The 23854-nt window shown below is 39.1% G+C and overlaps 1 protein-coding gene across 1 annotated transcript; it reads left to right on the top strand.

Moving 5' to 3' along the window:
* Nucleotides 1-3149: 3149 nt before the first annotated feature.
* LOC140349619 (DENN domain-containing protein 5B-like) lies at nt 3150-23443 on the top strand. Its single transcript, XM_072436044.1, has 21 exons — nt 3150-3257; nt 7080-7791; nt 11071-11258; nt 13300-13797; nt 13906-14137; nt 15065-15215; nt 15293-15377; nt 15561-15593; nt 16586-16705; nt 16787-16939; nt 17654-17732; nt 17833-17899; nt 18683-18811; nt 18895-19016; nt 19198-19343; nt 19425-19543; nt 20425-20609; nt 20786-20868; nt 21504-21630; nt 21716-21890; nt 22327-23443. The coding sequence occupies exons 1-21, from the start codon at nt 3255-3257 to the stop codon at nt 22508-22510; spliced, it is 3591 nt and encodes a 1196-aa protein (XP_072292145.1). The 5' UTR covers nt 3150-3254; the 3' UTR covers nt 22511-23443.
* The last annotated feature ends 411 nt before the right edge of the window (nt 23444-23854 follow it).

Here is a 23854-nt window from a genome sequence, read left to right as displayed (position 1 = left end):
AAATGGCCTGGATGTTTGTCAGATTACATTCCACTGACCAAAAACGCGGTGGTAATCTGAGTAATAGCCATTTTTTTTTGCAGTTGTTCAAAATGCTGCTTTGTCTTGGAAAAAGGACACATCTGTTCCATTCCAGAGGCAAAATGACGGTCTGATTTTGAATGCAAGTGGGGGGAGTTGCCACAGCTGCAGTGATGCTCCTTTGTGTCAAGTGTTTTGAAGGTGGAGAGCCTCTTCTAGAGATCTTGGGTTTATTGGATGTTGCTAGTTATGCAAGGTTGCCAAATCTAGCTTGGATAATTGTGTTTTTTGTTAGTCTTTTCCTCTTTGTTGTTGACAGTCAGCTGAGGACATGTGAACCTGCGCACTCTCCCTGTGACGTCCGCACGTGTTACTGCTGCTGCTTTGTGTTGTCCAAGCAGGTGCGCTGGATACGTGACGTCATGTTCAGAATAGAAACACAAAAATACTCATGCAAACAATAGTTGCAGCCGTTCTCTCCCTTAAGTCCAACTGTACCTATAGGGATGACGCGCTATACTTTGGAATAAATAGACCGTTAAATTTGACTGGAAGTGGTTGTGTAATTGGGATGATACTGAGAAAAGGCTGACAACGGCGGACGATATGAACTGTAGAGTAGAATCTCATACATTTCATAAGCTTTAGACGTCTAAACTAGAGTTAGCAGGTTTTATGCAAAATACTTACAAGATCACTGAGGAGGATATTATTATTGGAGCCTTTGAGATTCATTTCTTATTTTATCTGTATTGTACTATCTGTAATTATAGGTCTATATGTAACACATTTGTAAAGGAGACATATTATGCTTTTTTCAGGTACTTAGTATTGAACTGTAATAATTGTGTTCCTTTCATAATGACATCTCACAGTAGCAAGCGACAGATCAGGTCATTTACGTTTTTACTTTGGAAAGTGTTCACATGACATTTTCAAACCTACATGTATCAAGTACAGGGATGTGGGCAAGCACTCGGGCCTCAGTTGCAGGACAATACAAGATGACTAAAACATGCAGGAATTAATCAAAATCTAAGTTTGAGTAAACTAATGATGAGGAAACCGTGTTGTAACAATGTTAAAATCTCATTGAAGTAGCAAAATATAGTATGTCCCCTTTAAAGGACACATGAAAGCACATTTCCTCTCAATTCAGGCTTAGGATGAACCAAATACCCTGCTGGTGTGATACCCCCAAGAGCAAGTGACAGCAATGCTACTTTATCTGAGCTCCACCAAGCTGCTTATGTAACATCAGGTCATCCTATACCCATTGCAGCAAAGGGGGCTCCGCTTCTTCCACTGGATTACAAATGTGTGAGAATCTGCAGCTTTCCTCCCCATCTTCCGTTGAGCTAGCGTTTGCCTTCATACACATTACGACTCACAGAGTCATTGACAAGGATGAGGTCATACAGTAGCCATGTTTGTCTGATGGCTAAATGCCTGCGCCGAGACAATCTGCTCTTGTTGGCCACTAAATAGATGCCAGTGTGTTTTCTGCAGCCTAATCAAATTTCACATGAGAATGCCTATCGGACTGTTAAATCCCCGTTTCAGAACCAATTGGGGCTGATGATCACAGGCATGACCTCATCCGTCAAGTATGTATTTGGTGTCATTTCTACGAACAATTAATTCACGTTTACATCATGCCCAGTTGGCACAGTTAAATGTTATGCTTGTCTCTACAATTTGTATCTTCTGGAAAAGATTGTCATATCTTTCCTAGCCAGCCAAGAATAATCATATTTCACTTCTTCCATACAGAATGGCTGTAGGGCCCTCTCACCCAGGTTGCAGATGTCAAAAAATAAATACATACGGGTATATATTTATTTTCTTTATATTTATATTTGCTTTTTTAGATCTGGCTTTGGAGAAAAGTTTGTAATCCTGTAGGTATCTTGTGTCGAATTAGCATACTGTATCAGTAATTAATAAATAAATACATTTATACAGTTGTTGTCTCGAAATAACTATGGCTCTGGGGTCATAGTTATTTCCCTGTAGCTGTCGCTCTATTTTCTTGTCCAAAGCCATCACCTGAATGGAGCTTTATGCGGAGCTTTCAGTGGAAAACCCTGTTGAGACCAGTGCTGATGAAAGTCAGAGTGACGTATCCACTGACGAACTCTGTCCTGATGGTTATCTCAGCGACTACAGCGGAAAGGGTTTCCATGGCAACGGAGCAATTTTGTCTCCATCCGCTAACTCTAGTTTTATCCCTGTGTAAGAAACATAGTCTCTTCGCTGTGGTAACAATAGTCTTCCTGCTGACTGGAGTAGTGTCTGCTGTGTTTCTTTGTACCTGTGCGTCATGTTCTTTTGGGGAGTTCAGAACGTTACAGCCAACAACTGATGCTAGGGATTATGCTAATGCTCTTTATAGTGATGCAGAGCATGTTGGCTGTATGGATTTTGGCTTCAGGAAGTTGGAATCATATTTAAAAGGTCTACGTTTTATGTTGAACTTTTACATTTCTAGGTCTCCAATGTATTGCTTAACAAACAATATGATCGTAATTCTATGCTTGGTTCTAGCATAACAACCATAACTATTGCTGGTGTTGTGTATTACATTTCTATTAAAATTACATAACCATGAAATATGTTTATACATGATTAACTCTAGGCTAAAACTGAAATTGCTACTTGAATGGCCACTATTGGCAAAATCACAAAGGCTGCAATTTTAACTAATATAATGTCCTCTGCAAAACAAAAAAGGTCCTGTAAAGAGTCTTTTATTTGGTTAGCAGTTCCTTTCAATGATTTATTCTCATTTTCCAAAACATTTTAGCTGTACCATGAGGCGTCAGTTTCCACAAATAATAAATCTACTGCCCTTTATCTGCAGAAGTAGATAAAGGGCACTTTGCTGAATTTTTCAACAATACAAACAATGATATCGCACTGTATTTTCTTACTTGCTAAAACATTAACAGCTGCAGAATGGATTGCTGGATCACAACCGACATGTTTTGGAAAGGTCTGCAGGAGTTTGCTTTTTGCTGCTGACGAACACATTCACATTTTAGTAGGTGTCAGACAAGGTCCTTTAAAGGAATGTGACTCAGCAGCAGCCTGTCCTTATCTGTCTTGATTCTGTTTGTCCCACAGGTGAAAGCCTTGAGCAGAGCCCTCTCCGACGCTCCTTCAAGTCTAAAGTCCTGGTGCACTATCCGGAAAGCACCGAAAAGACCCCCTTCAATAAGAATGCAGTGAACATGGTTAGTATGGATATCACCATAGCTTAGTTTTATCTGCTCGATTGTGAAAATGAGTTATTATTATCTCAATTGTATAGGTCTTATTTGAAATATTTTTCTGTACTGCCAAAAGTTAACATGTAGAGCAGGGCAATTCAGCTAGATTTGACTGAATTTATAACACAAAATATCCCCAACACTAGATCTGGTTCAATAGAGCCTCTGCAACAATGTCTTGGCAGAGGAGAAATAGAGGTGATGAATGGCAACAAGCCTGAGTTTTGCTTTTGGAGTTTATCTTTGGCAATTTATCTTAAAAACTAATCCGATTAAGCATAGCGACTCTTACCTGGCACGACTGAGCATAGATTGCGTAGATCTGCAACATCCGGACGTCTAATTTTCTTTGCTTTCTAATAGAATCAAAAATATTCCTGAAGATGTTTGCAAGAAATATACTATATTTTAGCTTTGTTCATTTGTGATCTTGATAAGATAGTAGAAACGTGTTGTGCATTCTACTGTGAAGCAGTTGCACACTCAGGTAAGAAACACCCAAAAATCAGTGGTTTAACTGAAGTTTTTTATTCTACCATTAACATTTTTAAACTTCAAGCATTTCTCTTTCAACAAATAAATAGACTAATCTACAATACACAACGTTAATAGAGTTATTGTATGGTTATGCGACTGGTTAAAAAAATTCCCCTAATAAAATTGACCGTAATTAATTAATACAAGGCTCATTACTCATTACTAGCCCTTAGTAATCAATCAATCTTCCACCAATCTGAAACTTTTAAATCCAGTAAACGGCCCTGTCTTTCTTCTGCCCTCCATCATAGCAAAATTAATCAACCACCTCTTAAACTCCAATTTTGTTTTAAAGTATAAGAATGATCTGCCATCATCAGTGTCAGGACGGACTTTGGTGTTTATCTTTGGACTGCATGACGACATGAGCTCCACTGATGCTACAACTGCTATATTAGATTTTTGTGAAAAGATACAATACAAAAGGCTTAACCAACATGGCAAACAAGTTCTGAACCAGAATTAAACTTGGACTTCACTAGCCAGTACAAACCAGGTCAAAACCAGGTCTAAAACAGGTCTAAAGCAGGTCTGAACCAGGTCTAAAGCAGGTCTAAACCAGGTCTGAACCAGGTCTAAAGCAGGTCTAAACCAGGTCTGAACCAGGTCTAAAGCAGGTCTAAACCAGGTCTAAACCAGGTCTAAAGCAGGTCTAAACCAGGTCTAAACCAGGTCTAAAACAAGTCTAAAGCAGGTCTGAACCAGGTCTAAAACAGGTCTAAATCAGGTCTGAACCAGGTCGAAAACAGGTCTAAAGCAGGTCTAAAGCAGGTCTAAACCAGGTCTAAAGCAGGTCTAAACCAGGTCTAAAGCAGGTCTAAACCAGGTCTAAAACAGGTCTAAAGCAGGTCTGAACCAGGTCTAAAGCAGGTCTAAACCAGGTCTAAATCAGGTCTAAAGCAGGTCTAAACCAGGTCTGAACCAGGTCTAAAGCAGGTCTAAACCAGGTCTGAACCAGGTCTAAAGCAGGTCTAAACCAGGTCTAAACCAGGTCTAAAGCAGGTCTAAACCAGGTCTAAACCAGGTCTAAAACAAGTCTAAAGCAGGTCTGAACCAGGTCTAAAACAGGTCTAAAGCAGGTCTGAACCAGGTCTAAAACAGGTCTAAAGCAGGTCTGAACCATGTCTAAAACAGGTCTAAAGCAGGTCTAAAGCAGGTCTAAACCAGGTCTAAAGCAGGTCTAAACCAGGTCTAAAGCAGGTCTAAACCAGGTCTAAAACAGGTCTAAAACAGGTCTGAACCAGGTCTAAAGCAGGTCTAAACCAGGTCTAAATCAGGTCTAAAGCAGGTCTAAACCAGGTCTAAATCAGGTCTAAAGCAGGTCTAAACCAGGTCTAAACCAGGTCTAAAACAGGTCTAAAGCAGGTCTAAAGCAGGACTAAAGCAGATCTAAAACAGGTCTAAAGCAGGTCTAAAGCAGGTCTAAAGCAGGACTAAAGCAGATCTAAAACAGGTCTAAAGCAGGTCTAAAGCAGGACTAAAGCAGATCTAAACCAGGTCTAAACCAGGTCTAAACCAGGTCTAAAGCAGAATTAAACAAGGAATAAACCCGGAGGGCCAGACCAGAACTAAACCAGGACTGTAACTAAACTAGTTCTCAACCAGCTCACAAGAAACAACCAACCCAGGAACAAGAAATAAGCCATGATTAAACTGGCACCTTTAAGTCCTTTGACATTAGAATTTGCTCAGACGGCCAGCAGTGACGGCAATAAAATAACTGTAATTGCCATTTGATACCGAGACATCGTGGAGACTAAATATTGAATGCTTACTTTTGCTGAGTGGAATGGAATACTTTTGTCAATGTGATTGTTAATATAAGCAAATACACGTAAAATATAAAGTATATAATATATAAAGACACATATTAGAAACCAACTAAATAAGTGCAATGCAAGGTAGGGGAGGACGATATTGACAAAAAAAGGAGTATCTTGATATTTTTTTGCATTAGCCCAATCATGATATTCAGAATGTGCTAAAATGTGCCTGTTTAAAGTCTTAGTTGAGGGTCAAAACCACAATCAGGAAAAGGCAGAACTTGCTCCTACTCTATGTTTATGACTCTTTTTGAGGTCATTTTAATAGTTTTGATTATAGACAATACACTTGATATTCTACTTTTGGTGGTCAACAGTGACAAAAATTAATAATAGTCCCAATATAATTTTTTTGACTTGATGTCGAAATTTAGACAGATTATTGCATCTGAAATGTGGCAGCAAATGTTTTTGTTAGGGTCAAAGTATTGCAAAAAACAAGGACTGTAAAATGTACCAAAAGTCTGGAAATGAACACTATACTACAAGTTTTCTTAAAGGCGGTATGGACGATTTTTCGGCGATTTGAGAACGCAGGCAGAAGTGCACATGCGCACTCCCCCGTGTGGACCGATACAACACACACGTGCGTTTGTTTATTAGCGCAACGGAGCGCATCACATCGCTCGTCTCCCGTAGATTTCTGTCCACTTCTGCGTCAGCTCGAACTGTCTTTCTCCATCTTCATTTTGCCCCGTACACTGAGGGAACTATATTATGATAGATCCATGCGCTTAGGCACGCGGAAACATGGGGACGAGCCTGACGCGGCTGCAGGTGAGCGATAGGTGCGTTTTATGATTGATACGTGGCAGGACAAATGATTTATCCACGCCACGAGGAAATATAATAAAAAGATTGCTGAAAAAAATCGTCCATACCACCTTTAAGATTTTATTCTTAAGCTTTTATTTTGCATCCTTAATTAAGTGTTTTTTAAAAGACAGATATAGCTACATTTAAATTGTGCTTGCTTATAAAACAACAATTGCGATATTATAAATGTTTATATTTACCACCTCTAAAGCGAGGTAATCCAAATAAAATAAAAAATGTAAATATTTCTGAGCAACTCACTGACCAAACTAAAGCTTTTATTTACTGAGCCATTTCAGTAAAGAACTGGTGTTGAGATACAGTGCAGTGACCTTTTAGCTCAAAGCGTCCGATGGCATTCTTGGATATCTATACAAATTTTGTGTTATTAATGCATGTTATTCTTCTCCATACCCTATACATATATATAACTCCTAAAGCCTGTGTTTGCACTTATGGATGCTGAACGGTAGTGGCGTTACCTCAGAAACTCTGCTGTACCTATATGAGCCTACCACCTCAATTTAAACAGAAACAGTTTAGAGAATGGCAGTATTATTAACCGAGACGTCCTCATCACTAATGCTTTCATCTCTTCTGATTCCCTCAGCTGTGTATGCCCCGGGGCCTGTCTTTCCGCACGCAGGCTGAGAGACTGGACCCTCAGTTCCACTCTTTCACTCTTGTATTTGACAATGGCTCACGCTCCTACGGCTTTGTCCACACATTCTACGAGGAGGTGACAAGTCCTGCCATCACCACGGCCATGCACACACTGTACCAGATGCACCAAGTGGAGCGTCAGTCCAACTCCTCCTCCTCCGCTGCCTCCTCCTCCTCCTCTGCCTCGTCGCCCTCCACCTCCAGCATGGACTCTCTGGTGAGCAGCCTGGATGAGTCAGACGTGGAGTCCTTGGCTGGCGTGGCTCCGTGTGCTGCTGGTGTGGGTTCTTACAACGCGTCCAAAGACACTCTTTATGTGTCCAAAGCCCTATGCCTGCTCACCCCGCTCCCCTTCCTCCAAGCCTCCAGACAGTTCCTCTCCCAGCTACACCAGGCCGTGGCTTCCAGCACTGCCCCGCCCCTTCCTCTGGAGAGCTACATCCACAACATCCTGTATGAGGTCCCCCTTCCCCCTCCAGGACGCTCACTGCGCTTCCATGGAGTGCAGGGGCCCATTCTGTGTCAGCGGCCTGGGCCAGGGGAGCTTCCTCTGGGGGAGTTTCCTCTCGGTGAGGCCTTCTGCCTGCTGGGGGTGGACAACATGGTGCAGCTACTGACCTGTGCCCTTCTCGAGACACAAGTGCTCCTCTACTCACAAGGTAATCATTTATTTAACAGTATGCTTTTGTCAGTTATTCCTCTGGGGTATATAATATATTCCAATTCTGTTTACAAAGCAATTTCAACAATTAGGTTGCGTTCACATTCTAGAATTTAGTGAGGGAATTTCACAAACCTTCAACCTTATCATTATTTGTTAGACTCAACAAACCTGCAATATTAATATTAATCTCATGGCCTTTCAACTGACCACAATCACATCTTTGGATAATGGCACCACTTTCTGAGGCTGTTGTAGTAGCTCAGTAATATGAGATATGAACCATAAACTAGGTAAAAAAATCGACAATCTGACAGCAAACTCTGTGATAGAATTCTGACCTGCTCCAACTCAGTTTTAAACTACATTCTAGAATGTTGAATAGTCACATTAACCCAACTTTATAGACCAGAATGATTTCAGAAAAAATAACATAGTGTTAAGGCCTGACTTACAAGACTCAAAAGTTGATTTTCCAGCAGAACAATTTGATACTTTGAGTATTCAGGATTTACACAGAATAATTATATGTCACTGTGGGCACAATCTTTTATCAAATGTGCTACCAACAGATATTTCTTAAGATGTTCAATAGAGCCAGAGTAAAATAACATCTGAGAACCTACAGAGTTTGGACCGGGCAGTGTTAAATTTGACAAAAGTCAACAATTGTTTTTAATTTGAGTTTTTAGTTGACAAAAACAAATTTAATAGTTCATTTAGTCTACTAAATTCACAATAATTGTATTAGATTATTATATATAGATTATATTGCATTGCTGCATGAATATGTACAGACATGTTTCTTGGACGTGGAGTTTTTTCAGCTCTGGTTTGATGCTCTGAGGCTTTGGATCAAGTCTGCACTTTTATTAATTTATGTTTAGTTGTTATTATTTGACAAAAATATTAGTACTTTAGTTGACAAAAAAATCTACTGTTAGTCATAGTTTTAGTTGCCAAAAATGCATGTAACTTTGGTCATGATTTTATTCTTATTTATTTTATTCTTTATTAGAGCTGTTGTTGTCTAACGAAATTCGATTTGACTAAATGCGGTGTGATGCTGACAAAATCGCTCCAAAGTATTACAGTTCGCTATATAATCTGACCCTAACTGCAAAAACAACTATATGAGTATAAGTAGTACAAGCAGAAAAATGCTTATTTGTATGTAAAAAATGCAACTAAACACAAAGTTCTCTGCCAAAACTCTAGCTAACTCTCTCTATGCCTCATCCTGCGAAATCCTCATAATTCTGATAAAATGTCTGTCAACTAAAACTCCACTGACCGATTAATGTACAAAACGATCTTTATGATTACTTTTTATTTAGTTTGTTATTTAGTTTTTTAGTCAGCAAAAATTTGACAATGATGAAAAAGGTAAATTAAACTAACACAGAGACCAGGCAAAAGAAACACCAAATAAACCTAAATATGCATATAGTCTTTTGTTTCAAAAAGGTGATGATTTACTGACTAATTGTTGACTATGACAAATTGTCATAGTTGTGTTTTCGATCATTATAATCGTTATCAGAACTATACACATAACAAAAAGCTATTGTTCCAGCTTGATCCAGATTGAAGTTGAATTTTTATGAGAAAATATTTTCAATTAGTCATTTAAATTCACCAATACTACTGTAAATAAACATTGCAATAATACAGCAGCAGGAAACAAGCGTTAAAACTATTTCCAATTGGTGAAGGCATTTTAATAAAACTACACCAGGTCTCCATGTTACACTGTTTAATGCCAACAGAGGAAAATGCTATAATCTCACCATTCTAAAATATTATTTCTAACCACAACCCAACAGATGGAGGCACAATCACAATATTTTCCTCATCATGATCAATCACTATTTTGTATTCAATTTTCATTTTTCTTATTAAAACACTTGAAATGGCAGTCAATGTTAATTTCACAGACATAAACAAGACAGACTTTTAATCAGTGCCCAGTAAAACTAATTTACAGTTCTTCTTTCTGCACTCTGGTCAAAGGAATTGGTCAAATGCAAAGGACATTTCACTAATAAAGTCGGCCTAAACTGTACCTGAAGTCTTCTCTCATTCTTTTAACCTTGTACAACTACAATACATTCCTCAAGCTAAGATGCACAACAATGGTTTGCTATTAGAACACTGATTAAGATTCAATAACTAACTCATTGCCTTAATCATGCCACGCTGCATTAACCAAAGCAGGAATTAAGGAAAGTGGCTCAAACAATAGTCCAATAAAAACTAAGCAGTGATGACAAACATGTCGTGGTTAGCCAATAGGCATTCACATGGCACGTGTGTAACAGCCAACCCCGGTAACAGCCTGGTAACAGAGATTCTCTGTTCTGATTGGATAAAACAGGAACGCCACAGAAACGTATTCTCACTTTATGGCAATACTTCATCCAAGGGCACAGGGACATTGAATTTATCCTCAAAATATTTATATTGTTTGACATTTGATTTTAGTTTTGGTTTTCGTGCTGAACAATTAAGAAAAAATATAAAATTCTTACATTGCAATTCATTTCAGAATGACTTTAATTCATCCCCAAGAGGAAACTATTGTGATTAGATTTATGATGTATGTTTTAGTTTTGTGACTAAGGAATAGCCTCAATAATCAATAATAGCAGTTTGGACTCCACAATGTAAAGAAAATGCAAAGTTGTTCGACTATTGACTGTCATTTTTAACACAAAATAATAGTTCTTTCCTTGTGGTTTTGTACTAGTTCTGATATAGCTCAAGATCATTATAAAACCGTTCCAGAAAGGTCACATTTTTCTATACTAGTTTTAGTCTAGATTAGTATCTAATTTTTGATTAGCCCTGTTTTAATAGTTCACATTTTAAACATCCACATTTGAGAGACGAGTGAATCACATGTATTTTGTTGGTAGAGGTCTAAACCTTTAGATGCTTTTGTACAAAATAAAATTGGATATTATAATACTTCAATTACTTTAGCCTTTTGCAATTTTCTAAATACAACCATTGAAATTTGCAATAAATGTTGCAGCACTAGTTTACATAATGTTTCAAAAGATAATAAAGTGACACACACATTTAAATAACAGTACGAGCAGTAATCATGACTAATCATCCACTAGTCATGTTATGATCATTATAATCGTTATCTGCACTGCCATCATGCAGGCTCAGTTGCTTATATTTTGGCCCTCCCTCGACACTTGCACTTACTTGTAAATAAATGCACCCCATATAGTTTACAGTGTGTCCCATGTGTGTGTGTTCTCAGATTACCAGAGACTGATGACGGTGGCGGAGTGCATCACCACGCTGCTGTTCCCGTTCCATTGGCAGCACATGTATCTGCCCATCACGTCCGCGCCCATCTACCACCTCCTGGACGCCCCCGTGCCCTTCGTCATGGGCCTCCAGCGCAGAGAGGGAGCCCAGAGATCCTCCCTGCACCTGTCCCATGAGGTAAGGGTCCTTTACAGAGCTGCTGTTCCACATGTAAAGCTTATACATCGATTTAGCAGTGTTTCGTTGGTGTTAAATTCTAAATAGATTGTTTCAAAGATATGATGTCTTGATTTCACAGTACTATTCAAGATTAGGAGTTCTTTCGACTAGTTTTTTATTTTACTAAAGCTGCTCAATATATCGTAAAACTATCAATATCACAAAAGTGGCTAGCGTGATTATTGATATCGCAAGGGAATTAATAAATCACAACAACACAAGACTATTTGACTGAAATGTACTGTTTTTTTTTAATTTTTAATTTTTTGGTTATATTTTGAAGCAGTATTTTGAGTTGTAAATAAATGCTATAATTGAATCATTGAGCTTCTTTTAGACTTTGTGGATTTGATTTTTTTACTTTTGAACTCAATACATTTATTTTTTATTTCCAGCTCATTCTGCCTTAAGATTTAAAAATGTAATGATTAATTAGATAATTAAACAAAGATGTATTGTGTTGAAACTAGTCCTAAGATGTCACATTATATATGTAGGTCTAGTTAATAAATAAATCTATACTATTAAGATTGCAAATTAAATTAATTCCAGCTTATCGTGAGATATAGTTTTGAAGTGTATTAGATGCAGGAAAATCCGGCGTCAGAGGATGTACAAAGGTGCAGTTCTTACTGGGTGCCCTGCTCTGTCGTCTTGCAAAGTTGTTTTATGAAAATAACTGTGAGAACCCAGTGAAACGCTGATCCAACCTTCAATCCATTCAAAATACCTTTTTGCAACACCCTTGTCTGAGAAATTGGACTATTTGAATATAATGACAGTGTTGCTCTTTGGTATAAGCCTGTGTTAATAGAGACATTTCTTTCGAGTTGGGAAAACCTCCGTCTTACACATTGTGCAAAGCTGGATCTCCGCTTCATGCTGTATTATCATAAATGCTCTTTGAAGTCTCGCTGCTCCAGAAAAACAGGCGTAAAGAGAGCCTTGGGGGTGAGAGCCAAAACAGAGCGGAACAGAAGAATGGTCTTGCTAAATAATTGCTAACCAATACTTGTTTCTTGTGTTTTGGGGGATATTCTAATTTATACAATACTGAGTTGCGGTAAAGGGAATGTTTTCAATATGATTAATTAAGAGTATAGAAATAGGGCTTGAGACTGAGACAGGTTTTCAAGCTTTGTAGTGGTAAATTTGTCGGATGCATGTAAGATGACTATTATGAGTCAAAATCCTGTAAAAACGATTGTGATAAAACAGAAAAGATAAGCCCAACCCCATAGCGTGCTGAGGCTGCAGGGTAGTAGGTAGTAAGGCCGGGGCAGCTGTCAGCCCTGCTCTGCTCATCGGGCGTCACGTGCGGGTGAAGGATGCTGCAGAGAGCCACTGTACCACTGAATGCTAATGGTCACTGCGCAATACCACTGAGATGTATTCTGATTGTTACCACTGAGTTGAAGATTATATTGGCACATCTTGACTTGCAATGAACAGAGTGATGAATAATAACCACCGTTGCCATAGAAATGGACATGGATAAAAAATACTCAAAATGACACCAATACAAAGGAACCTGAAACCCTTGAATAGAATAATGGGATGATTGGAGGCTGATGGTTCTGCTGCTGATTTAGAAGGAAGAAATATGAAGAAGCGAGTGCAAATTATCAATAATCAGAGGAGTGATTGGTTGAGAGGCAAATATTGTGGACTGTGATTGTTTGAATGAGGTAAAAAGTAGGAACAAGGCAGGAAATGTAAATGTGTTTTTGTTCTTTCCAATGTATTCTAAAAAAAAAGCAGGCTGCTGTGCTGTTATCAATGCAAACTTGTAAGAAGAAGCCATGTGCGTTGCTTTTTGACGCTTTGGGATGAGAGCTCATTGTGTAAGGGTGGTCCACCATTCTTCACTTCTCAATGTGTAAAAGCTGTTCTAAAGCTATGCTAGTGATGTACCAAACGGTTTGTAAGAGCTTGTAAGAGCTTTTCACGGTTTGAAAATCAGGTCCTATTTCTTTGCATGTGTTTCTTCTGTATCTAGGCCAACCTCTGCTTTGTGGACATTGACAACCACTGTGTAGAAGCCCCCGAGGATCTCCCCGTGTTCCCTGATCAGACTGAACTCATCCAAGAACTGACAGAAATCTTACAGCGCTTCGGACTATCTCCACAAGGGGGCGTGCTAACAAAACCCACCCTGAACTCCCCATCCCCACGTCTGAGCAGCCTTGTTCTTGAGGACCTGATGGAGGACAGGCGGAACGGCAACCTGGGGGGCGATGAGCTGGCCGTCCTGGAGAAGCTTCAGGCTCTGGCCAAGCAGTGTGAAGGAGGCAGCATGGCCGACGGTGCAAAGACACTTGTGTTAGAAGAGGAGGACGATGAGCTGAAGGCCGCCAAGCTCAATATTCAGATCAGGGAAGTGTTTGCCGGGAGGTTTGCCGCCATGTTTGGCAAATACGACCAGTTTGTCATCAACAGCTCTTTTGATTTGGACTCCTGGTTGAGCAACAGAGAAGGATCGTGCAATTTTGACAAGGTACTTCAAGATGAGATGCCACTTACTGACACGTGTTTTGCTGTCAATCCTCTAACAAACATCAAAGTTGTGCGTTTCTGTTAAAAGAGATTTTGATTGGCATTTCAGGGTTCCTTCCTGTCGGTTCAGCCTGCCTCCCATCTGACTTTCATGTCCCGCTTCTTGGAGACGGCCATGTTTTCTTCGTTTGTGGATGGGAAGGTGATCTCGCGCTGGGCAGACAGGGAGCCCATGCAGCAGCTGTTTGACAGTCGCCTGGAGAGAGAGCGATTGTACGACACAGACGAGCAAGACAAACGCAACAACCGTTATAGGAAGTGCACATCACTGCTGGAGTCAGGTACTTCACTGGCTTACAAAGGGAAATGAAAGGATTTGATCAAAGGGGGAATTGTTTGTGTCAAAAGTTGTGAAAATTAGTCAAAGGCAAACCTCCAAAAGTGGCTGATAAATGTCTATTCATTATTTTTTTCTCCCTAATGAAACAAGTCACATTACAAGTGTGTGATATGCCAACAATTGAGAAAACTAAGCTATTTTGGCCACATTGTCTGTCACACTGCCCTTCACCGAGTCCTTCTAGAAGGAGAATAGCAGCAAAGAGGCAAAGGCAGAACATGATTAATGAGGACAAATAAGAGACAATGAACAGGAATTATGAACTACGTTAATCCAAATAGAAAAGCTGTGAACTGAGGTCTACCTGTTCTGAGAGCTCATACTTCACTGTGATTGGTTAAATCCACTTGTCACTCTCAAAGCCTTACAGAGGTTGACCAATAGGAGGTGTGGGTATGTGGGCATAGAGCTGCATTAAACACAGCAGCCCTGAATCACCTTATGATGACATCACCAAAATAGCAGATTGCCGCAGGGATGAGATCACAATTCAATTCAAAAACGTACAAAAATCTTACATACATGACAATCTGTGTTAAGTTTGTGATAAATAATAAACACAACACAAACTTGGTGTGAAAATCAGCGTTGCAGTACAAAAGGCATGCATAAATTAATACAACTCAGCACATAAACAGGCTCCATCTAATCCTCCATCTTGGTACTCCTAACCACAGACCTAGCACTGCACTGCGGCCCCCCATTGGTCCAGCCCCAGCAGTGTTGATATATACAGTCAGTGGTTGAAGGCTGGATCGAATGTAGAACATAAATCTCAATACCGGGACCTTGTTTCAACATCCCAGGCTTACAACAATGCTTGTAATTGCATCCGGTGTAGTAAATCTAATAGCACGTGTGTCCACAGCTCAGACCATTGAGCGCCGGCTGAAGAAGGCCGATCACACAGCCATCCACCCACACCTGCTCAACATGAAGATCGGACAGGGGCGTCACCAGCCGGGATACTTCCCCCGGCTACAGGCGGACGTCCTGGCACAGGGGAACAGCACCAACAAGTAAGTCTACAATCACATGTTAACTCAGTCTTCATCGTTATGTTAAATGTAAGCTAAATATTGCTTTGGGTGAACAGATGGTCAGGTCGAGTCACGGCATCATGCAGGTCTGACTCGAGAAAGTTTACAGAGCATTCAGGAGCGGATTTGGACCAGACTCAGGTAATTACTGTCATATGATGATGTTATGCCTTGAGTAGTGTGTGATTTTCGTAGTATGATGATCTTCAGATAAAATGACTTGGTTATTGTATTTTTTTAAGCTTAAGTTGTTTATAACTGTCACATTTTTATGACTTTAATGGAACAGATTGTCTTATTGTAAAACCCATGCATTGCTTTCAGATTCATAAACTCCTAAGTCAAAAACACCGTTGTGTAAGTCATTAAAATATATGAATATAGTGTATTTTAAGTAATTGGTGTTTGTGTTATTCAGTTCATTCTAGTTATTTTCCTTTTCCCTTGTTTCCTAGTTTCAGTTGTTTGTTTGCCCAAGTAACCTTTTTGTAAATGTGCTTATACTGTATATTGTCTAATCTAGAGGTGGACCGATACGAGGCTTATCATGGCACATACATTTTTATAGGAGAAATATTATGCAAAATATACTTTTATGAGCTTTAACCATGTTATAATGATTAGCTTACTCAAAGTTGCATGTTTGAGTAATCCTGTATTGTCCTACATCCCTGTACTTAGTTACAGTTATTGAAAAAAATCATACTCACATTGCCAAAAATGAAAAACATGTTCATGATAATTTGCTGATCGCTACAGTTAAAGCAGCTTTAACAACAAGCTTATCAGTTGTGCCGTTTCAAACATGAAGTAATTGGGCCTGTTTCTATTAATAATAATAAATAATTAGATCTATATTGCGGTTTACAATAAACTAAATGTAAAATAGTTATCAACATGATGTTATAGTTCAATACTAAGTACCAAAATAAAAGCATAATATGTCTCCTTTATGTGTGAAATAAGTATTATCATAACATTTTGTATTCATTTCCTTTTACCTCCGGCCAGAGTGCTTACAAAATAATACAAAAGTATTACACAAAATAATATCAGTAGCAATACATTTTAGGTGTAGACTCCATATAGCACTGATGACAGTGGAATTACCAGCTTCATTGCAACAGAATTTACAGTGTTGTACTGGCCTTCAGAATTGAATTTGTGCCTTTAAAAATGTCCTCCATTGTACCAATAATAACCTTTGCATATCGGTCTATTTCTTGTTCAATATTTCCTTGCAAAATCATTTTAAACGTATTACTAATATGATTGATGATGATATTACTTTGATGATGATATTACTATGATTGATGATGATTACTTTGTATTCATTTCCTCATGAACAGAAGCACATATTTCTACGTAAAAACCTGGCTCACTCAAAGCTTCTTGACCCATGCCCTCAAACCGTCACGCAAACTCACAGGGAATTTGTGGACGGACTGCTGAATGAGTGTCGCCTCAAGGTTGGTACACTGGACTTGTGTTTCCCTGTTCCCTGATCACTGTCTGTCTGTCTGGCTTATGATTTTCTTCTGGTTGTGTAGACTAAGAGGATGCTAATGGAGCGCATGGGTAAGGAGAGCGTGGAGCTGGGTCAGGGGGAGGCTAACATCACAGGCCTGCAGGAGAACACTCTCATCCACGGGCTGTGCGATTTACTGGAGCGGACCTGGGGCCATGGTCTACAGCTGAAACAGGTCGGTACCAGGCATTAAAGTGCATCATTTGACCTTAACATCTGTGAACTTTGTGGAAATGCATCGTTATGTTACATATTAATGAATTAAATAGGTGCAGAAAATGGTGCAATGTGATGCCAGATGTCCCTTTACAGGCCTCACTTACAGACAAAAATCAGAACTCTCCAGGGGAATCATTTCAAAACTGTATACATGTATTACTGATCATAACAATTATTCTTGATTATTTTTGATACACTTAATTATTATTATTAAGTGTATCAAAAATAATTGAAGAAAAAGAAGGAAATTATGTTATAATGGATGAACGTCCTTAAGTTTGGTTTGTCAGGACAGTCCTGGCTTATTCCCATATTAGTTCAATTCTAGTCTAGGCTCTGTTTAGAAATGGTTTGGACCTTGATCCATCCTGGCTTGGACCTGATTCGATCCTTGGTTGGTTAGTTTATTTTTTGTTAGTCCTGTCCTTTTGTCTTAAATATGATAAATAAGAGTGTTTTAACTTAATTAATTCTATCCTCGGGTTGACTTTGTCTAGTTCTGTTTAAGAACTGTTTTTGAATCTGGTCAATATTGTGTTATTTCTGGTTTTAATTATTGAGTCAATCCTGGTTTCGTCTTGGTTGTTTATTTTTGGTCTGTTAAGATGCTTTGAAAAGTAATTGAATCAAATGCCCATATGGAGTGGTTTGACAAGAGTATTTTTAACAGGGGAAGTCTGCGTTGTGGTCCCATCTGCTGCACTACCAGGCGGCCCAGAGGAAGGCAGAGGCTCCGGCTGAGTCTCCAGGTCAGAGCACTCATTAAGACTATGAGTCCATCTATCTATCTGTGAAAACAGATCTATCTGTGAAACTGGAGCCACAAATCACTGTTTTCAATGTTTACAGGTTCAGAACAGAAGACATTTACTGATACCACCCTGCATTTAAGAGGATTCCTATTACAAGACATGAGGTACAAAGCTAGCACTGCAGGTGCTCAATCCAAATGACAAGAAAAGAAGAAATAAAGTTTTAAAACTAAATCTTTCACTTAATCAATTAATTGATTCATCAGTGCTGACAAAATTGCTTCTTAAACCAGCAAACCAGTCCAAACCAACAAACCAAATCTTTCTCTATTAGACATTTTAATGCCCCTATTTATATTGTTATATGATTTTTTGCTCCTGAATTAAAAAAACAAGTGGATCTAATTCTGTTTATGGTTCAAAACTAGGGGTGGGCCCTCTTGACAAAATTATGCATATACATTATTATGTCGGAAATAAGTTAAAAAAAACATGACTTTAAATGTATTTGGTTTTAGTTTTAAACAAATGTTAACTTACAATGACCCACAAAAGTGCAGAAATATCACTTTTATACCCATTTGGAGGTTTACTAACTAATAAGTTCTTTTTGCAGAATTGTATCACAAATGCATTACTTGATATTCAGAAATTGTATGTCACGTACACGTAAAATTCTAACAATTTTTCGATGATCTGCCCTCCTCCATGCACCACGAAATTCTAAAAACCCCAAAACTAAACTAGGTGTTGTTGCTTTGCCTGTAACGATCCACATGATGGTATAAAACGTGCAAAGTAACAACTCTCCAATAAAGACGAGCAGTGGGTGGATACAGTGCACTTTGAGTTTTAAGTGACCACATGTACTAACTACTAATACTATGACATTTCATAGCTCAAACAGAAGTATGATAATAAGAATCTATGTCTGTGTAAATTTATAGCTTTATTCAGACCATGAGTGAGGGAATGTCTGAAGTAGGTCAGGCCCGAGCTTGGATTCATCTGGCCTTGGAGAAGAAAATGCTTTCTCAACACCTCAAAGAACTGCTTACAAATCAAGAGTTAATTCGGTAAGAGCCACTACCAGATACTTGCGTTGTATTTTAAGTTGAATATTTGTATCTAACCACATGTCAACGTCTGGGCCTTGCAGACAGCTGTACAAACCACATGCGTTCCTGCTGTGTGAGGAAGAACGCGAGCAGTTTTTGTTCCACCTCTTGTCTCTGAACACGGTGGATTACCTCTGCTTTACTCGAGTCTTCACCTCCATCAGTACGTCATCACATATCTTCAAGCGTTGTCTTAGAATGCAGCCATGTGAGCATGTTTAGTGGGTGACAGGACTACTTGTATTTTAAAGGGGACATATTAGGCAAAATATGGTGATTAACTTTACTTGTAGTTTAATATTAAAATATCTACTTTAACAAAATTGTCTGTTCTGTGTTCTCAGGTATTCCATATCGCGTTGCCATAATACCCATGAAAAAACTAAGCATCGCCATGGCAGCTGTTAACCCGTGGGTGTGTGTGTCGGGAGAGTTGGGCGATTCAGGACTTCGACAGTTTCCCAAAAACACACAAGAGATCTACTTCCAGGTTTGTTTGAGCATGTGACTATAAGTGTAAAGAAGGATGTATTAACGGTTCTAAAATGTTCTTTGCGTTCTTTTCTCCCAGTGTAAAAACCTGGGCCGGCTGAGCACCCTGCAGCTGGGACAGGACAACTCCGGACTGCTAGCCAAGTGTCTCATCGACTGCGTCATGGTGTACAACGAGATCACGGGACACACTTACAAGTAACTTTGCTTCTTTTATGGAGATAATTAATGCAGTGACTATTTTAAAACTATACAGGCAAACCTGATGCGACTGAATCCTTGCAATTCACATTAAATAAATACATTATAGATCGAACTCTACTTTTAGGGAGTCAAAATGAATTGTGTGTACTTTTTATTTGCACCAGTGAGGAAAAAATAAGCAGTAGATGATCGATTATTAAAGATATTATCTACTTAACTAACAAGTTTGACAAACATTGGGCTTAGAATTGTGATTTTTAATTTAATTGTAATTCTGTTCTAAGTGTACATTTTAAGCACTTCCAGGAGCATTAACATTTGATAAAGACTGAAATAGGATCTGCTGAACTATTACAAATATCCAATGAACATGTTTGTAGTGGGGGTGCGACGAGTTGGCCACTGTCCAGGGTGTACCCCGCCTAAGGGCCAAAGTCACTGGGATAGGCTCCAGTCACCCGCAACCCCGAAAGGGAACAGGCGGTAGAAAATGAATGAATGAATGAAGTGTAGTGGTCTAAACTACAAAGTTAATAGATTTTATACATAATAAGAGAATATTTTCTTGTTTGCAAAGGACTTAAATCGTTGCAGTCTTTGCGATTTGCTAATTGTGACCATTCAAATAGTTATTTTGATTCGATTGCAGTGTTTTATTCTGTTTATTTTGTGCGGATTAATTTGGAAAAGGGTTTGTGGGATCATCATGCTTTATTAGTAGTAGTAGTAGTACTAGTAGTAGTAGTCACAAACTTATCATTTATATTTTCTGTAAGTTTATCATACTTCAAAATGTGTTTTCATGACAGGCCCACAGACCAATCAGCAGGACGAATACACAAAAACAGCTCATACTGTATTTCCTCGTGTGTTAGGTTCCCCTGTGGCCGCTGGCTGGGCAAAGGCGTGGGCGACGGAAGCCTGGAGCGCGTCCTCATTGGTCAGCTGGTCACACCTGGTGCAGAGGAGGATTCTGGGAGGTGGTCGGCTACCCCCCCTGAGCTGGCCTCCCCCTCGCAGACTGTGATGACAGTGCTGGGATCGCTTGGCAGCCGCACCAGTACGTGTCGACAATGAACGCATTCTTTATCACAATGGATGACCTACTTGTTGCTAAATAGCCACAATAGCACATTCAGCTCCTGTATATATCACCTTTCCTGTTCTCATTTGTCAAATATTTAGCTGGAGCTCATTCTCGAGTGTCCCTGTTTATGTTTTTTGTTTTTTTTACAGGAGTGCATGCAGTGGAAGTACAAGAGGACATGAGGGAGGCAGCGAATAACCTTGTCAAATACTTTCATAAGCCGGAACAGGAGGTGTGTGTCTCGATGGAGAAAACACCTAAGTTAAAGTCACTCCTAAAAGTGATTACCCTTAATTTCTGTCTGGAGACAAAATAAAAATTCAGCAATTGTAATGGGGATGTTTTAGAAAATGGAGATTGGAACATTGCTTTTTTCCCCCATTGACTTCTGAAAACACTGCCTCAATGTCAAACAAGGTCATTTCAGAAACCAGAAAGTTCATCAGTGCACTTATCTAGAGATGTTCACTTACAACAAGTTTAAATATATTTACAAAATATTCAATACAAATGCCGTTGACCAATGAAAAAGATAAAATAGAAAGTGTGAAATTTGACTCTCCAGTAGATGCCCATAGTATGACAAAACACTTATAGTATCTACTTCATTTTATTCTGGACAAAATAATGCAACAACCCAAGATAAATTAGAAATTAATTTTAAAATATGATCACAATTGTGCCATATGTACTAAAAGTAGACATTGATGCAATATGTCTGACTTAAAGAATATAAATAAACCTAAATCTAACCTTAAACTAGATTTGAAGTAGTTTCAACCTTGAAGGACAATTGCTAATACTGAAATCGGAATCTTCTGGGCTAAAATACTGCATTAACTCCTTGTCCTACTTGTGTTGTCCCAGAGGGGAAACCTGACAGTGCTGTTGTGTGGAGAAGGCGGCTTAGTGTGCGCGCTGGAAAAGTTCCTTCTTCACGGACTGAAATCCAGCCGCCTGTTCCAGAGAAGTGTGTTTGTTTGGGACTACATCGGTAAGTTACACCTGCTGAGTTCTGCACCAACACATGCTCGGGAAACAAAAAGTGTAAAGGCACACATATTTGCATTCTTACACAGAGAAAGCAGTGGTTTCAATGGAGACAGCCGATCAAATTGGCGATTTGAACGGATCCACACGGGCCAAAGGTCAACCATGGGACTCTCTGTGTCACTATGTCCATGCCATCAACTCTTCGCCACGGAATATTGGAAAAGAAGGCAAATTCCAGCTGTTCGTCTGCCTGGGAATTAGGTAAAAAATTTGATATTTTTTTGCGAGTTGCGCTTTCCATTCTAGAAGAGAGCCTACTGGTTCTATAAAATTAATGTTATAGGATTTTTGCAATAATATCCAAAAGAAAATTCTTATCGTGTTGATATTGATTAGCTCCATTTCCCTGCTATATTAATTCAACAAGCTTATACCTCCCCCCATCTCAACAAAACAATTTTGTCCTATACAATGTTATGTAATCTCAATCCGCGCTATAGTATTCCATTTTATACATTGAATCGAAGTTATGTAATATCAATGTAATGCACCACAATTTACGGCAGTAGGTCTGTTTTGTTGGATATATTGACTTGACTGCTGTAAAAAAAAAAAAAAACAATGAGTACACATCTGCACAATATAATATTATGAAACCAAAGACTTTAGAATTTGATTGACGTTTGTCTGTTTGCAGGGATCAGCTCCTGGCTTTGTGGCTCCCCCTGCTGGCCGAATGCCCCCTCACAGGTCGGACCTATGAGGACATTGCTTTGCTCCGGGATCGGGCCGCGGTCCATGCCCTGTCTCGCATCTTGCACACACTTTATGGGTTCAATATCACCTTGGAAGCATCTTTGGTAAAGGGGATAGAGCTCTAACTTGTTGAATTGAACAAACGGAAGGACTATGGACACTTGTACAGGGCCTTGTTTATTACTGTATAGTAAATGTCCCAGGCTGTACCAGTATTGCTCCTATATATGCTTAAGGAAATGGTTACCTTTCTGATGCTTGTTTACACTGTGAATTCAGTTTCCTTCAGCAGAGGTAGACACATTCATATTGTCACAGTCATATTTAATTTTCTCGCAAGTCACTTTTTTTGTAGCTGACACTGTATATCCTGATGTGACCACCTCTCTGCTGCTATTTTGCTTGCAATTGGATTTGAAGCTAACTTAATGCATGGCTCAAATATATTTGTTATGTATCCACATGTGCTTTGGTAGTCATGTCCTGACTCAAGCCTTATTATAGTAATGCATTTTTATCTGGATAAAGGTATTGCCGTCATTATACACTATTGTCATTGTTAATATAATCTGTGTGTTACTGAGTTTTTGGGTCAGGAGTGATGTTCTCATCAAATCCTCAGTTGGTCAAACACTGGAGCTGAGCTGGTGGCCTGTTTGTGTCAGTCTTTGTCACTGTCATCATTGTAAATAATTTGGTTCATCTCTGGAGTTGTGCTTGTTCGTTAATATGACTCAGAATACTGTTATATTTTCTGTATATTTATGCCCAACAATGTTTTGTTGGTCTGATTACCTTTTACTTTTTGTAAATATTAATTAACAAGCCGGGATCACCGGGACTACAGAGAGAACAAATTATGAAAATCATGTTTTGCTGAATTTTATTTAACAATATAAAATGTTAAAATATTATTTCTTGCACTGTAGTGCAAACACTTTCACTCTGTAATCCGAAATGACCAAGCCAATTTTATCTTTTACATACTGCAGATGGAAAAAGCAATAATTGTTATTTATGACATGTGTTGTAAAGAATAAAAGTTATTAACACTAAAACAGTGTGACTTGTTGTGCCTGTGTATCCAGAGCTGCCTCCAGAAGCCTGCAGTGTGCGCCAGTGCAACTGTTGCATAATTAGGTTGTAACTGGAAGGAGCTGCAGACACCTCATCATTATAACCTAGAATCTATTATATAATTATATATAATATGAAGTCACCTTCGCTAAAGTCTTCTCTGATGTCATTATGTCCCGGGATAGGCATCTGCCACAGGTTTAGCAACAGTTTCTACAGTTCTACTTTCCCTAACTAAAGGCCCAAATAAAACAAAGGCTTTTAGTTCAGTCATAACCATAAGAACACACTCTGTATGGGGGGTTCTGCCACGACCCTCGGGCCCCGCAGGGCCCTGGACCCCGCTCTGCTCTTCTTTTATTTGACCTCTAATCTTGGTGATTGTCACGCGA

The sequence above is a fragment of the Eucyclogobius newberryi genome, unplaced genomic scaffold, assembly GCF_026437365.1.
Source record: "Eucyclogobius newberryi isolate DKJ021-1_F unplaced genomic scaffold, fEucNew1.0.hap1 SCAF_7, whole genome shotgun sequence".
NCBI lineage: Eukaryota > Metazoa > Chordata > Actinopteri > Gobiiformes > Gobiidae > Eucyclogobius > Eucyclogobius newberryi.
This window is presented reverse-complemented; position numbering and strand designations above follow the sequence as displayed.